A 14,703-nucleotide genomic window follows, 5' to 3' on the forward strand; every position below is an offset into this window, starting at 1 on the left:
ATTAATATAACACCATAAAAATAAAATAAAGAACAAAAAATGATCATTTTAATACAGAGAAACCAAACTACTTGTGAGAAGAATCCAATACTTTAATGATAAAAACACTCAACAACTAGGAAATCCCAGAGTTAACACCGTATTTAATAATAAAAACGTAGAAGAATCATCCTAAGATGAGGAACAAGATAAGGATGTCTACTCTCACCCCTTCTATCCAACATCACACTAGTCAGGACAATAATGTAAGAAACAAATAATCAGTGTTCAGATCGGAAGGGAAGAACTAAACAACCTTTACTCACAGATGGCATAACCCTGTATACAGAAATCAAAAGAATCCACAAAAACATTATTAAATAATCACATTACAAAAGGTTTCAGGATATAATGAGATCAATATACCAAAATCAATTTTATTTCTTTATGAACAATACAAAAATAAAATTAAGACAATAATTCCACTTACAGTATCATCATAAAGAACAGCATAGGAATAAATTAACAAAGTAAGAGCAAGATTTGTATACTGTACAACAAAATACTATCGGAAGAAATTTTTTAAAAATCTAAGTAAATGGAAACATACCCAATGTTCATGGATAGGAGGACCTAATATTGTTATGATGACAGTATCTCTGCCTTACTCTCCCACCTCCCAGACTGATCTACAGAGATGAGGAAATCCCTATCAAAATCCCAACTGGCTTCTTTGTTAAAATTTCTATGAAAATCCAAGGGACCTATTATATCCAGAATAATTTTAAGAAAAAAGAACAAAATTGGAGGACTAATATAATCCCATTTCAAAACTTACCACAAAGCCATAGTAACAAAGACTGTGTAGTACTGGCTTAAAGGGTAGACGTAAAGATCAGTGAAATAGAATTGGGAGCCCAGAAATAAGTTACTATAGATTGATGTTCAAACAGTCTCTTTAACAAGTGGTACTATAGTAATAAGGAGAACACTGAAGATAATGGAAGTCTTACACCTTGCTGGTGGCAATGAAAACTGGTCCAGCCACTTGGAAAAACCAGTTAGCACTACCTCAAAAATGCTTTTTTTTTTTTCTTAAAGATTTTATTTATTTATTTGACAGAGAGAGAGAGAGAGAGATCACAAGTAGGCAGGCAGGCAGAGAGAGAGGGGGAAGCAGGATCCCCACTGAGCAGGGAGCCCAATACGGGGCTCCATCCCAGGACCCTGAGATCATGACCTGAGCTGAAGACAGAGGCTTAACCCACTGAGTGACTCAGGCGCCCCTCAAAAATGTTAAACACAGAGCTACCATGAAACCTAATAATTCCACTTCTGGGTCATACCCAAGAAAGTGAGAACATACATCCCTCCAAAAATCTGTACACGAATGATCACATCAGCATTCTTGATAATAGCCAGAAAGTACAAATAACCCCAACCGAAGTCCTTGACTAATAAAGAATGGACAAATAAAACATAGCATATCCGTACAATGCAATATCATCCAGCAATGAAAAGCAGCTTCAATGAACCTTGAAAAGAGTACGCTAAATGAAAGAACGCAGGACAAAAGACTACACATACTGTTTCGTTTTACACAAAATGTCAAAAACAGGCAAGTCCATAGAGACAGATTACTGGTGGTATGAGACAGAGAGGTGAGGGACAGCAGGGGACTGGAATGGGGACTGCTTGCTCAAAGGTATAGGGTTGCTCTGAGGAATGATGAAAATCTAAAGCAGATTGTGGTGTCAACGCACAACAATCCAGTGAACTCTGGGCGTTTAATGGATGAATTGTAGGGTATGTGAATTTTATCTCCATAAAGGCTGTGTAAAATACAAAAAAGTGAGTGAGTGGTTGACTAGGGAGGAAGAAGAATGGGAAGTCACTGTTGATTACAAGGTTTACTTGGGGGTAATAAAAATGGTCTTGGGTTATGGTGACAGCCAAAGAACTCTATGAATACATGAAAAGCCACTGAATTGTATACGTTATAGGAGTGAATTTTATGTGATGTGATTTAGATCTCCATAAAGATATTCAATGGAAAAAAGCACACTAGAGGCAGAAATCCCAGATGGAAGCTGATAATTCCAGTGTGTGGTAAGGACAACCTGGAGTACAGAAGTGGCAGGCAGGATGAGGAAAGGAAGTTTTGGTGTTATTTATAATGTTTAATTTTTCTTAGACATGGTAATATTCTAGATGGCAGAGGTATATCAGCAAAGTCAAGAATGTCAGTGGACATCTGGAAAATAAGAGGGGTAAGTAACAATGGTATCATGTTGTAACCAGTTTGGTACAGGTTGACTCTGCACTGGCTTATGACACATTAATTCTGAGAAGTCCCATAACAATCAGACATAAAAACCAGAAATTTAGAAGTTAAAGATATGGATACAGAAGTGGAGAAGGAAGGGTTATTCAGGTGCTACACAGCACCGAGCAGGGCCTGTCGTCAAGGCAAGCCTGTGGCTGCCCCCGAAAGATAACCTCTAAGCCCACAGAGGGGACCGCCTGCTAAGAGAGTTTCTGTATGCGTGGCTTTGAGGCCAAGCAGTACAGTGTGGCGAAACGAGTCTGCCCCAGCAATGGGATTAGCGGGGAACCTTTGTTTTGGCTCAGGAAGTGGCGTGGTGATGCTGGACTGGGAGCAGCTGAGTTCAGACCAGGGACGCCGTATGCGTACGTGATGGATCCCCAATAAAAACCGTGCAGTGGGGCGCCTGCGTGGCTGAGCGGGTTAAGCCTCTGCCTTTGGCTCAGGTCATGATCTGAGAGTCCTGGGATACTGAGCCCCACATCGGGCTCTCTGCTCTGTGCGGAGCCTGCTTCCCCCTCTCTCTGCCTGCTCTCAGCCTACTTGTGATCTCTGTCTCTGTCAAATAAATAAATAAGATCTTTAAAAAAATAAAAAATAAAAACCATGCACACCATGGCGCAGGGGAGCCTCCCTAGTTGGCAGACCCTCGCGTGTGTTGTCACACATCACTGCTGGACGAATCAAACGTGTCCCTGCGGAATTCCCTGCAAAGGGACACTTGGAAGCCCAGGCCAAGTCTTCCCTGTGCTCCTTTCCTTGCTGATGTTGATCGGTATCCCTTTGTGGAAATAATCCATAGTCACAGTGTATAACCGATATTCTGAGTCCTATGGGTCCTTCTAGAGAATTAATGAGCTTGTCGCGTGGACCTCTAGCAAGAAACCATCTGTTTACAAATGTCAGCCATAAGCAGGACGCTGGGGCACGTTACTGGAGCGGGAGAAGGGCTCTGGACAGCTATGCACGGTAACGGAAGAAAAGCCACACGGGGGGATGGATAAGGGGAGGCAAGCCCCTGAGAGGGACACGGAGGTCCGCCTAGCATGAAAGCCACAGGAAGTCAGTGCTGCGTCCCACGGGATCCCACGGGATCCAAGAGTAAAGCCAACACTGACTTCAGCAAGGGTAGTTTTGGGAAGGGCGGAGCTGGAATCCGTCTCAGGGGAAGGGAGAGGGAGGGGGAGAAAGTCACAGACACAGAGCAGGCGGGCAGGTTTTCCAGCTGTGCGGCTCCATGAAGAGGAAGAGGAGGGACTGCCCCTGGAGCGAGGAATGGAGGCTCCTACGATAAAAGAAACAGGCTTTCCGAGTGTGAATAAAAGATTCAGGGGCAACAGCTTCCTGAATTATTTAGAGTTTAAAATACGAAATAGACTTCATACACTTATTTAAAAAAAAAAAATCTGCTATCTCTCCCTTACTTTTCAAAAAGCAGAGTATAAAAAATGACTTGAATCCTGTAGTGGAAGGCACTGTGGAATAGGAAAAGTAGTGTGAACACCAGTCGAAAAGGAAGTCCAGAGAAAGCTGAAACCATAATAAGCAAACACTTGCAGAGGCGAATTCAACCTGCCACGACGGGCAGGTTGTGGGACGGGCACACGACCAGGCGTCTAGGTTTTCTTGCAGACGGAGGTTCTTTCTCTAACTTATTTAGGGCACTAGGATCGCAAAAGACTCACTTCAACCTATCATTATTTCACCCTCTTTAAAATAAGCCTTTTAATATGCTCCTTACCATTTTACTAAAAATGTGTGAAGATTCATAAATTATTTGTAAAGCACATGCTAAATAAAATGTGAAAATGTGCTACATAAATGCTAAATATTTGCCCTGTTGGAAAGTGCGAGGAGGTGTGACACAAAATTGTACATGGTTCCAAAATAGGTTAATGGGAAAAGAACACAGCATCCAAAAATACCATTAAAAATTTTAAACGGAAAAAGAAACTGCTCTGAGTGATTACAATGGTGTCACAAAAATTAGAACGAAAGCCCATTTTAGACATCATCTTTGTAAAAATACATTCTCAAGAAGACAAACTGTAGTCAGAAACAAATTATGGAATTTGAGTCAACACATCTGGGTTAAGCCTGAATTTAATGAACTGGACTCACCAGATTTGTGACATTAGACTAAAATTTTAGGGAACTGTTTCTGTCAGATAGAACTATTGATAAAAATCATTGTAGTTATAGTTTTCTTGGTCTGTAATATGATGATTTGAAATCAGGTGGGAAACCAAGTGACATATGTTAGCACACAGACTAAATGATAATTCTACATTTTAAACTAGTCATTAGTAAATTATCATTTTAACTTCCTATCAGAAAAGTGAAAATATTATCACACTAATTCAAACATGTCATCAATTGTGAAGAGTGGAAAAGTGATCAGAATTCTAATTACACAGGTACACGTGGGATTTTACTGTCCAGTAAATTTAGAACATATTTAGATATGTTAGCCTAGAGAATGGGAAAAAACTTTTTAAATGAAATCATTAAAAATAATTCATTAAAATTTAGTGGATACTCAGCCACGGATGTTCTCTTCAGATATATTTGCCCAAATACACCAATGATTATGTCAAAGATTAATCCTGGGATCAATGTCTATATTATAATCTATAGAAGTAACATAAATGTTCATTACTTGAAGACTGAATACAGACTGAATATGATGAAACATACAGACATCAAAACGAATGAAGGGAAATAGTACACATCCTCACATGGTCAGGGTCCAAAATACTCTTAAGATTTAAAAAAATAAATGTAATGAGAGAATACTTGTAATTTAGCTAAACAAGAAGCTTAGTAAAACCTTTCCATAAAAAGCAACAATAAAAGCTGACCACACAGTTAAAATCAACCATTTCAGGGGCGCCTGGGTGGCTCAGTTGTTAAGCATCTGCCTTCAGCTCAGGTCATGGTCCCAAGGTCCTGGGATCAAGCCCTGCATCAGGCTCCCTGCTCGATGGGAAGCCTGCTTCTCCCTCTCCCACTCCCCTGCTTATGTTCCCTCTCTTGCTGTCTCTCTCTCTGTGTCAAATAAATAAATAAATAAATAAAATCTTTAAAAAAACAATTATATCTTTAAAAAAAAAAAAAAAAAAAATTTCCGAACTCTGGGAACTGACTGAAGTTGCATAAAAACTGAAAACACAGTAACTTTATTAGTGTCAGGTACAAAATGTGGGAGTCTGGCATTTTGTCTGGGGGGGCTGCCATCCTTCTTCCCCAGTCCAGATGACGTGTCAGTTCCACCACTAGGGAAGGACATGAAAACCAATAGTTTGCTGCAGGAGGAAGTTCACTTAATTTGGAAGAAAGTGTGGGAAAACAAACAAACAAACAACAACAACAACAACAAAATACATGCCCAACAGCACTGTCAATATCAGTAACAATTCTGGTAGTAAATACATGAAAGTCCAGTGAATTAACAAGCCTAATATTTAGGTTTGGGGTGAGGCAAGCAACAGACTGGCGGACGAGCCAGAAACTTAACAGTCACAGGGAGTCCTGATGTGTTCTCTGCACATCTCTGCTGAATATAAGGCCTGAAGAGAGCATAAAGCTCCACCCTCCATCCCTCCCCAACAGTGACTCTAGGCATGTGTAAAGGGCAGGGATCAAGACCTTGGTGACAAGTAAAGACCAGGGCAGCTGTGACAACTGGCCAGCCTGAGTGCTCCCACAGCTCCATCAGCAGAGGCTGGAATCCTTATCAGCACGTGCGTGTGAGCACGGCCTCTAATTAACCTCTGGTGACGTCTGAGTGATGCGGACGCCCAGGGCGCACCCAGTGGCCCAGGTCAGAATACAAGTGAGGAGAAAAATGAACCAAGCCATAAACCATGAAGTAGCCAGACTGCACATTTAGTCCAACTAAATCACTAGAAATGAAGGAAAAAAAAACCCACAACAACAACTTTGGAGACTAAAATGAATCTGAATGCAAATGTGCTATAATATGTTATCTGACGTGTGGAGTTTTCAAAAAAAGAAAAGTTAAGAGGCATGCAAAGAAACAAGAAAATGTGACCCATATACAGAGAAAGCAAACAAGCAAGCAAGCAGGTGAGCAGTATGAAGACGCTGTCTTGGAGAGGGTCCAGATGTTGGGGGAAAAAGAGAGAGAGAGAGGGATTTAAAGAAAAAGGAAAAAAAAGAGAGAGAAAGTACAGCAACTATAATGAAATTTAACCATAGGAGTTTAACAACAGATTTGAGATGGCAAAAGAATGAGTCTGCAAACCTGAAGAGAAGCCAATTAAAATCACCCAGTCAGGAACACAGAGAAGGAAGGATGAAGAGAAAGGAGCCTCAGAGATGTGTCAAACACCGTCAAGCGCACCAGCACACGAGTCAGGGACTCCAGGACTGATGGGAGCAGAGGAGAAAGAAAAAGGCAAAAAATCCTAAGGAAACAATGGCTGAAAACGTTCCACATTTCAAGAAAAATGTACACTTTTGGATCCATAAAGCTTAATGAGTAAGAAGGATAAGCATACACAATTACAGTTAAATTAATGAAAATGAAAGACAAAATGTTGGCAGCAGCAAGAGAAAAGCAACAGATCATGTACCAAACAACAAAATCATTAAGGACTCTTCCCATCAAAAGTAACGAAGGCCAGAAAGTGCAGACTGGTCTTCTACCACCTGAAAGAAAAAACTGTCAGCCAGGAATTATATAAACTATCTTTTAGAGTACAGGTGAAATAAAGACATTCTGAGAAAAACAAAACAATTTTGGGAGGTAGCAGATCAAGGTTACAAGAAAGACTAAGGAAGTCCTTTGGGCTGAAAAGGGGTAGTACCATATGGCGACTCTATCCACAGAAAGTAACGAAGGGCACCAGAAATGGTAAATGCGCAGGTTAATACAAAGGTCATGGAAATATTGCACTACTAGCCAATATCCCTCATGATTATAGATGTAAAGATCCTCAATAAACTACTAGCAAATCAATCCTAGCAACAGGTAATATGACCAAGTGGGATTTAACCTGGGAATGCAAGGTTGGCTTAACAACTGAAAACCAACTAATACACTATTATTAAAAAAAAAGAGAGAGAGAGAGAGATAAATCACATGATCATTTCAACAGGCAGAAAAAGCAACTGGCAAAATCCAGCACTCATCCACGATAAAATTCTCAACACCCAGGAACAGAAGAGAACTTCCTCCACAAGGTAAAGGGCAGCAAGGGAAAGCTTACAGCTGACGTCATACTTAATGGTGAAAGACTAAGAGCAACAAGCAAAGATGTTCCACCTTCACCACTCCTGCTCAACAACGTACTGAAAGTTTTAGTCAGTGTGACGAGGGAAAAATAAAATAAAAAACTAAAGACATTAAGATTTCAAACAAAGAAGCAAAACTTACTTTTTCCACAGATAACATGACTCTGTATGTAGAAAATCCTAATGATTCCATAAAAGTCAAAACAACAGACCAACATGGTCACAAGACACATAATCAGTGTATAAAAATCAACTGCATTTCCATATCCTGGTAACCATCTGAAAATGAATTTTTTTTAAAGATTTGTTTACTTATTTGAGAGGAAGGGTTAAAGGGAACATGTGCAGGAGGGGCAGAGGGAGAGGGAGAGACAATCTCCAGCAGACTCCCTCACAAGCCTGAAGCCCGATGTGAGGCTCAATCCCAGGACCCTGATATCCTGACCTGAGCTGAAACCAAGAGTCAGATGCTTAAACACTGCACCACCCCGGTGCCCCTGAACATGACATTTTTTTTTTTAAAGATTTTATTTATTTATTTGACAGAGAGAGAGAGAGATCATAAGTAGACAGAGAGGAAGACAGAGAGAGAGGAGGAAGCGGGCTCCCTGCTGAGCAGAGGGCCTGACACGGAGCTTGATCCCAGGACCCTGAGATCATGACCTGAGCCGAAGGCAGAGGCTTTAACCCACTGAGTCACCCAGGCGCCCCTGAACATGAAATTTTGAAAGCCCCATTCACAATAGCATCAACAAGTATAGAATACTTAGAAATAAATTTAATGAAAGAAGTCTAAGACTGGCACCTCGAAGACTACAAAACACTGTGGAAGGAAACAAAAAATATCTGTTAAGTAGACACTTCACAGTCATGGTCTAGAAAACTAAGTATTGTTAAGATGGAAATTATCCCCAAACTGAGATACAGATTCAATCCGCTATCAAAACATTTAGAGATTTTTGTTTGTTTTGCAGAAATTGACAAGCTAATCCAGAATATATGTAGAAATGCATAGGAACCGGAATAGCCAAAACAATTTTGAGATAGTACTTTTTCTTTAAAAAGCATCAACAACCTGGATTTGAAACCAAATTGCTAGAAGGCTAAAGTCATTAAGAGCATGACACTGGCATAAGGACAGACATATAAATCAATGGAACAAACTGAGAATGAAGAAACAAATACAGACATTTATGTTTAGTGGATTTTCAACAACGGTGTTGCAGTTCAACAGGAAAAGGATTGTCTTTTCAACATACAGTACTGGGATAACCAGCCGGATATCAACACAGAAAAAGACAGACCCAGATCCTAACTTCATACCATACATAAAAATTAACCTAAAATTGATCATAGGCTTAAATGAAAGAACTAATACTAAAAATATTAAGAAAACACAGCAGAAAATTTTTGTGACTCTGGGTTAAGCAGAGTTCTCCTGGTCAGCCCAAATTCAAGGGGAGAGAAGTCAGATCCATGTCCTGGTAGAGAAGTGTAAAGGGGATGGAGTGGGACGTCCTGTGGCAGCCTACGTGGCTAGGTCAGCACTCCCTAGTCCACACTGAATGACCACTAAGACATTAAACTTCTTAGTCTTGTCAGAGTAGCAGTCTTATAATCGTTTATATGAACATCTGATTCTTACCTGTCCTCCCATTATATAGACTCTATAGGGGCAGAAAAAAAGAATGTCTTTTATTACTTCCCATGTATCTATCACATAGAAAGTACTAAAAACTTTGTTTCTAAACTCAATGAACAGAGGAACCTTGTTGGCAGAGTCGGTTAAGCTTCTGACTCTTGATTCTGGCTCAGGTCACGATCTCAGGGTTGTGATTCTGAGCCCTGTGAGACTGGAGCCTGCTTAGATTCTCTCTCTCGAGGTACCTGGGTGGCTCAGTCAGTTAAGTGTGTGCCTTCAGCTCAGGTCCTGATCCCAGGGTCCTGGGATTGAGCCCCACGTCAGACTCCCAGCTCCATGGGGAGCCTGCTTCTCCCTCTCCCACTCCTTCTGCTAGTGCTCCCCCTCTCATTGTCTCTCTCTGTCAAATAAATAAATAAAATCTTTAAAAAAAAATTCTCTCTCCCTCACCCTCTCTCTCCCTCCTCTCTAAAAAAATAAAATAAAAAACTAAATGAATAAGTGGATCTTCATATTGGCTTGAGGGAATTAAGCTCCCAAGTAAAATAACTTATAGAATCCATGCCTTGCCTTTTCCAAGGCAATCATGACTTAAAATATCCTTTCCCTATAAATTCAACAGTTTTCCTCACAGATAATATAGTCTTGATAAATGTGCTGTGTATGTACATACATGTGTATGTAAGTCAACCCACTAGACCAGCCTGGGATTGCTGAACTCAGTCCTACCTCAGGCAACTGTCTGGCGATGGGACAGCTTCTCTAAATAAATTGTCTAAGGAACCAAAGTATTCAATGTTCTGTTTTTTATTTTTAATCTAGTACATGTAAATTATATAAAAAACCTAAATTAACTTTCCTAATAGGGGTATGGGTACGTTCTCTTTAAGTTTTCATATTCTTAGCAATGCCGAAGTGTCTGGGAAGGGCTAAAACAGAAGAGCAATCGTTCTATTAACAAAGCATAAGGGGCGCCTGGGTGGCTCAGTCAGTTAAGCCTCTGCCTTCGGCTCAGGTCATGATCTCAAGGTCCTGGGACCAAGCCCTGCATCAGTTCTCCGCTCAGCAGGGAGCCTGCTTCTCCCTACCCCTCTGTGATCTCTCACTCTCTCGAATAAATAAAAATCCTAAAAACAAAAACAAAAAATAAACAAGAAAACAAATCATAAAACACTTGGCAGAAACCAGCTAACTGCCAGCACAGTGCCTTTCTTCTCTGTGCTCCTTATGCGTATGTCCGTGGTTATGCTGACCATGCTATACTGCGATCACTGGCTTAGGCTTCTCTCTTCCCTATACTGCATCGCCCTGGAGGGGATGCCTCGGTCTTTTTTTTATGTCTGCTGGTCCAACACCACACACAGCACTTGCTGCATGGAAGGCACTAGTATGTTTATTTTGGAGAACAATGGATTTGTAGGTGATTTTAGTGTCACAAAAAGGCTTAGGACATGTGAGTTCCAAAACCTGAACTAGTGCTTACGCTCTTCAACTTTCTTGGCCGTATAGCCTTTACCAGTATTACCTAATCTCTTTAAAAATACCTTGCCTCATTTATAAAGAAAGAAAAATGCCAATTCCCAGGGACACTTTTAACAAATAAAGTGCTGTGCAAATAATACTTACTGATAAGAATTACCAAGGACTAAAATAAAGGAAGAGCTTTTAAAGTATAAATTAACTATCAAGGAAAACTGTACTAACAGGAATGAGGAACTTTTTGATTTCTTCCAGTGCGTGTCCCATCCGGGCATATGCTTCCGCTGGTGGAGCGAAGACTTCAATGAGAACATGGAGGTCATCATTGAGGTGAAAGTACTTGGCCTCTCCACTTTTCCTCAACTCTTCTTCCTGAAGAAAGAAAAACCATGCTTGAAAGGGTGTCTGTGTAAGAGGAGACACAGGAACGCTACACAGAGCTGATCCAGCATGCAGCTGTCAGAGAAGGCTTGCTTAAGGGCAAGCAGCACCCGCAGGAGGAAGGATTAAAACACAAATCTGATCCTGCCATGCCCACCTTCCATGAAAACACCCAAGGCTTCGAGATTCTATTGGAATAAGTCTCAGCTCCCGTCTCTAGCCTAGAGGGAGACCCTTGGCCATATGATCCGGCTGCTTTGTCTCCTCCCATCTCCCCCAGCCTGACACTCCTCCAGCAGCTGCTCAGACACCCGGTTCCAGCCAGCTCATCTCCTAAACTCCCTCTACACTGGTTAGGGTGAGTATCCGTGATGCTGCCACAAACCATTTCCACCATCAAATTACTGAAAATACCTATTGTTTACTTGATTATTATCTAATTTTCCTCACTGGAGGTGATCGCAACAGAACAAAAACCATGATTGTCTTCTCTGGTGCTCATTTTCCTTGTCTAGAAAAGTGCTTGGTATACAGCTGACACTCCACAACTACTTCTGAATGAATAGGTAAACATTATTCATCGTTTCTATGTTCATTTGCTCATTCATATATTCATTCAAAAAAAATTTCTATATGCCAGGCCCTGTACCTGAGGATAAAACAGTGAAAAAAAAATAATAAATGAAAGATTTTATTACAGGATTTTACAAAATTATGATACACATTTTTAAAAAAGTGTTTTTTTTTTTTATTGTTTGTTTACATAATGAAATTCAGGGGGGAAAAAGAGGAGGAAAAAAACCTAGACCAGTCAGCAAGAGACAAATGATTTGGTTCATTATTTTCTCCTAACTAGTATTCTTTATAGTGGGAAATGACAAAATCTGGGTCTTCTAAAAGTCTTTGTTTCCAACATTCAAATCATACAGACAGATTAAGATGAGTAGGTACCTACACCTAGAGTGACTTCCAAAACAGGGAAACCTTCCCAGACTCTCTAAAATACCAAACCCATGAGAAGGAGAACCCTAGATCTCCTGGCAACAACACCTTTTAATTCCACCACAGGCCAAGAGGTCAAAGAGGCACAAGCACCCTTGATTTCACCATTTAAGCCTTCAACTGGTGTTACTTCACTAATCTAATTGCTTTTAAAGGAAGAGAGATCTCCATCTAGAGCATGACTAGGACATGGGGTTTTGAGTCAGATATGCCCAAAGCGTAGCCGTGCCAGACACCAGGTGCATTTGTTTAGACTGAAGAAATGTAATCCGACCCTTAATTTGAAAAATCAGGTTGGTGCTAACATAAGTGTATTAATACAGGACCAAAGAGAAAAGTGAAAGAACCAACTTTCCATAAATGCCGGGTGAAGGAGATCACGTACGTACACCCAGAACACTGCTTTACACACGCCAGGACTGAGTATATGCCAGTTTCCTTCGCATTTACAGAAAGTAGGCCAGAAACTAAAGGAAAAACATTTGAAACAAGGAGAGCGAATATAAGCTGCCATAATACCCTCTGCATTTCCTTCACACTTGGTCACGCATAAGAAGAATGATTCTTTTAGGCCAACCACAGACTATTTATTCTAATCAGAGCACTTTCCATCCCTTGATCTGATACTCTGTCTTTCAGAGCTGAAGTTTTAAACTTCACAGAACCGAATTTTATGTTCAACAGTTCACTTCTGAAAAGCATAATCTACTGATGTAAACACTGTCTACCTATTGGAATACGGCATCACACTGAGGACACTCACGAGAGTTTGTGACTGATTCACAGGGCGGCGCTCTGCCACTGCTGCCGCAGATGGAAACAGCCAGGCAGGCCTTCTTAGCCCAGCCTGTTGTCCTCCTCTCCACACATCGAGGGGCGTTACCAGCTCCTTTCCTGGGTTAGTGGGGACAGGCACTATGGAGTTTGGGGAAGAACGCAGACTTTGTTTGGAGTTCTGCTTTCAAATCGCAGATTCAACATGTACTGTATAATTTTGGACAGGTTACTTTATCATCTTAAAGAGGTGATTTTCAGTGAAGAGTAAAAGTATAGTATCTACTGCTCAGAGGGTTTTTGTAGTAATAAAGTTATCAGAATAGTAATTAGGAGTTATTAGTAATATACAGGCATTGTAGTAAAAAAGGAGTTTCATATTTAAAGACATAAAAGTCTTTAGAACTATGCTTAGTACATAATAAACACTCAATAAATGATGACGGCAGTATTAATTATCCTATTAGTCTAGAACATAGACAATAAGGGCAGAACAGCTAGCATGCTGGGCACAAGCTGAAGGCTCGACAGACCACAGCATTACAGTGATTGTTATGCTACATAACCAACTGACCCAAGTCAGTAATAACTCCCAAAATTTCATCAATGTAGAAAATACAAGAATAAAATGAATTATGGTCTCATTAGAATTTAGATAGTGAACACTATGAAAAGCTAAAAGACGAGATTTTTAATAGTAATGGAAATCTCTTTCGCAATAAACATTATTAACTGAGAATTTCTGCAGACTAAAAGGAACAACAGAAATCAGCATTCAAGAGTTCCGGCAGTAGGACCTGGCTGCAGTATAGGACACGGGATCCCCGTGGTCTCTGCTTCTGCAGCAAGCCTGTGACTTGAGTTATGACCTATGGTGACATCACTGAAATGCTTTGGAAGGTGTGACTGTTGGCTGTGTGGGGCAGAGGCCGGCCACAGTATGACGCGCAAAAGGAAAACAAGGCAGGGGGAGTGGGTAAAACTGTACTGAAGAGTTCTAAAAAGAAAAAGACAGACTCAAGATTTGACACGATGAGCTCAAGTCTGAAAGAGCCAGAAGAAGTCTAGAAAGTTTACTGCTTATGGCCACAGGCGGATAGGAGCCAACAAGCAGAAGCAGAGTTGACACCTGTGTGCTTCTGAAGGACAAGACAGACTGCCCGGCCCCCTCTTCTGTGAGGTTTAGGAAAATGCCTGGAGAACACTGAAGATCTGAGAACTGGACTGGCAACATTTGGGAGGATTCGAACAACACTTAGTGTTCAAATGAAGAGCCCAAATGAGCTTTCCGCAGGGGCAGAAGCCTGTCCTGTGAAATTTTTCCTACCTTGTTCTGAATAGCCAAGGTAGTTCCTTGAAAGGAGATGACAATTCTCAGGCTATTTTTTTTTTTTTTTTAAGATTTTATTTATTTATTTGAAAGAGAGAGCAAGAGGAGAGAGCATGTGCACAAATTGGGGGGAGGGACAGAGGGAGACAGAGAAGCAGGCTCCCCACAGAACAGGGGGCCAGACACTGGGCTCAAGTTCAGGACCCTAGGACTATGACCTGAGCAGAAGGCAGACACTTAACCAACTGAGCCACCCAGGTGCCCCACTTTATTACTGTTTCTTGGTATGACCTCCTGGTGTAGGATCAGATCCTTGCTTGCCCCGGGGATGCAGAGAATAAGAAAGCTAATAATAACTGTGAACACCTCCTGTGTACATGTGACACTTCCTCCTTGTCTTCCAAACATGGACCAGGGGTCTTTTCCTAGAGTGACTATGCACTGAAAAGAAGAAATATCCAGAAAGCCTGAGGATTAACAAGCTGGACTCTGAGTACTCGCTGCTCCACTGAGGGCCACTGGTGATGGTGG

At 41.0% G+C, this 14,703-nt stretch overlaps 1 protein-coding gene across 3 annotated transcripts in view; it reads right to left on the minus strand.

Annotated features, from left to right (window-relative positions):
• The window catches only part of KHDRBS3 (KH RNA binding domain containing, signal transduction associated 3), a 184,105-nt gene that overhangs the window by 85,895 nt on the left and 83,507 nt on the right, over positions 1–14,703 (minus strand). For all 3 annotated transcript variants that reach the window (XR_007126577.1, XM_047725506.1, XM_047725505.1), the window contains exon 4: positions 10,911–11,057. Coding sequence is in view for 2 of the 3 variants with exons in the window: in XM_047725506.1 (XP_047581462.1) it covers positions 10,911–11,057 (147 nt within the window). In the remaining variant the exon portion in view is untranslated. The remainder of the gene's footprint in view (positions 1–10,910; positions 11,058–14,703) is intronic.

The sequence above is a fragment of the Lutra lutra genome, chromosome 4 (genome assembly GCF_902655055.1).
Source record: "Lutra lutra chromosome 4, mLutLut1.2, whole genome shotgun sequence".
In the NCBI taxonomy this organism is placed as follows: Eukaryota; Metazoa; Chordata; class Mammalia; order Carnivora; family Mustelidae; genus Lutra; species Lutra lutra.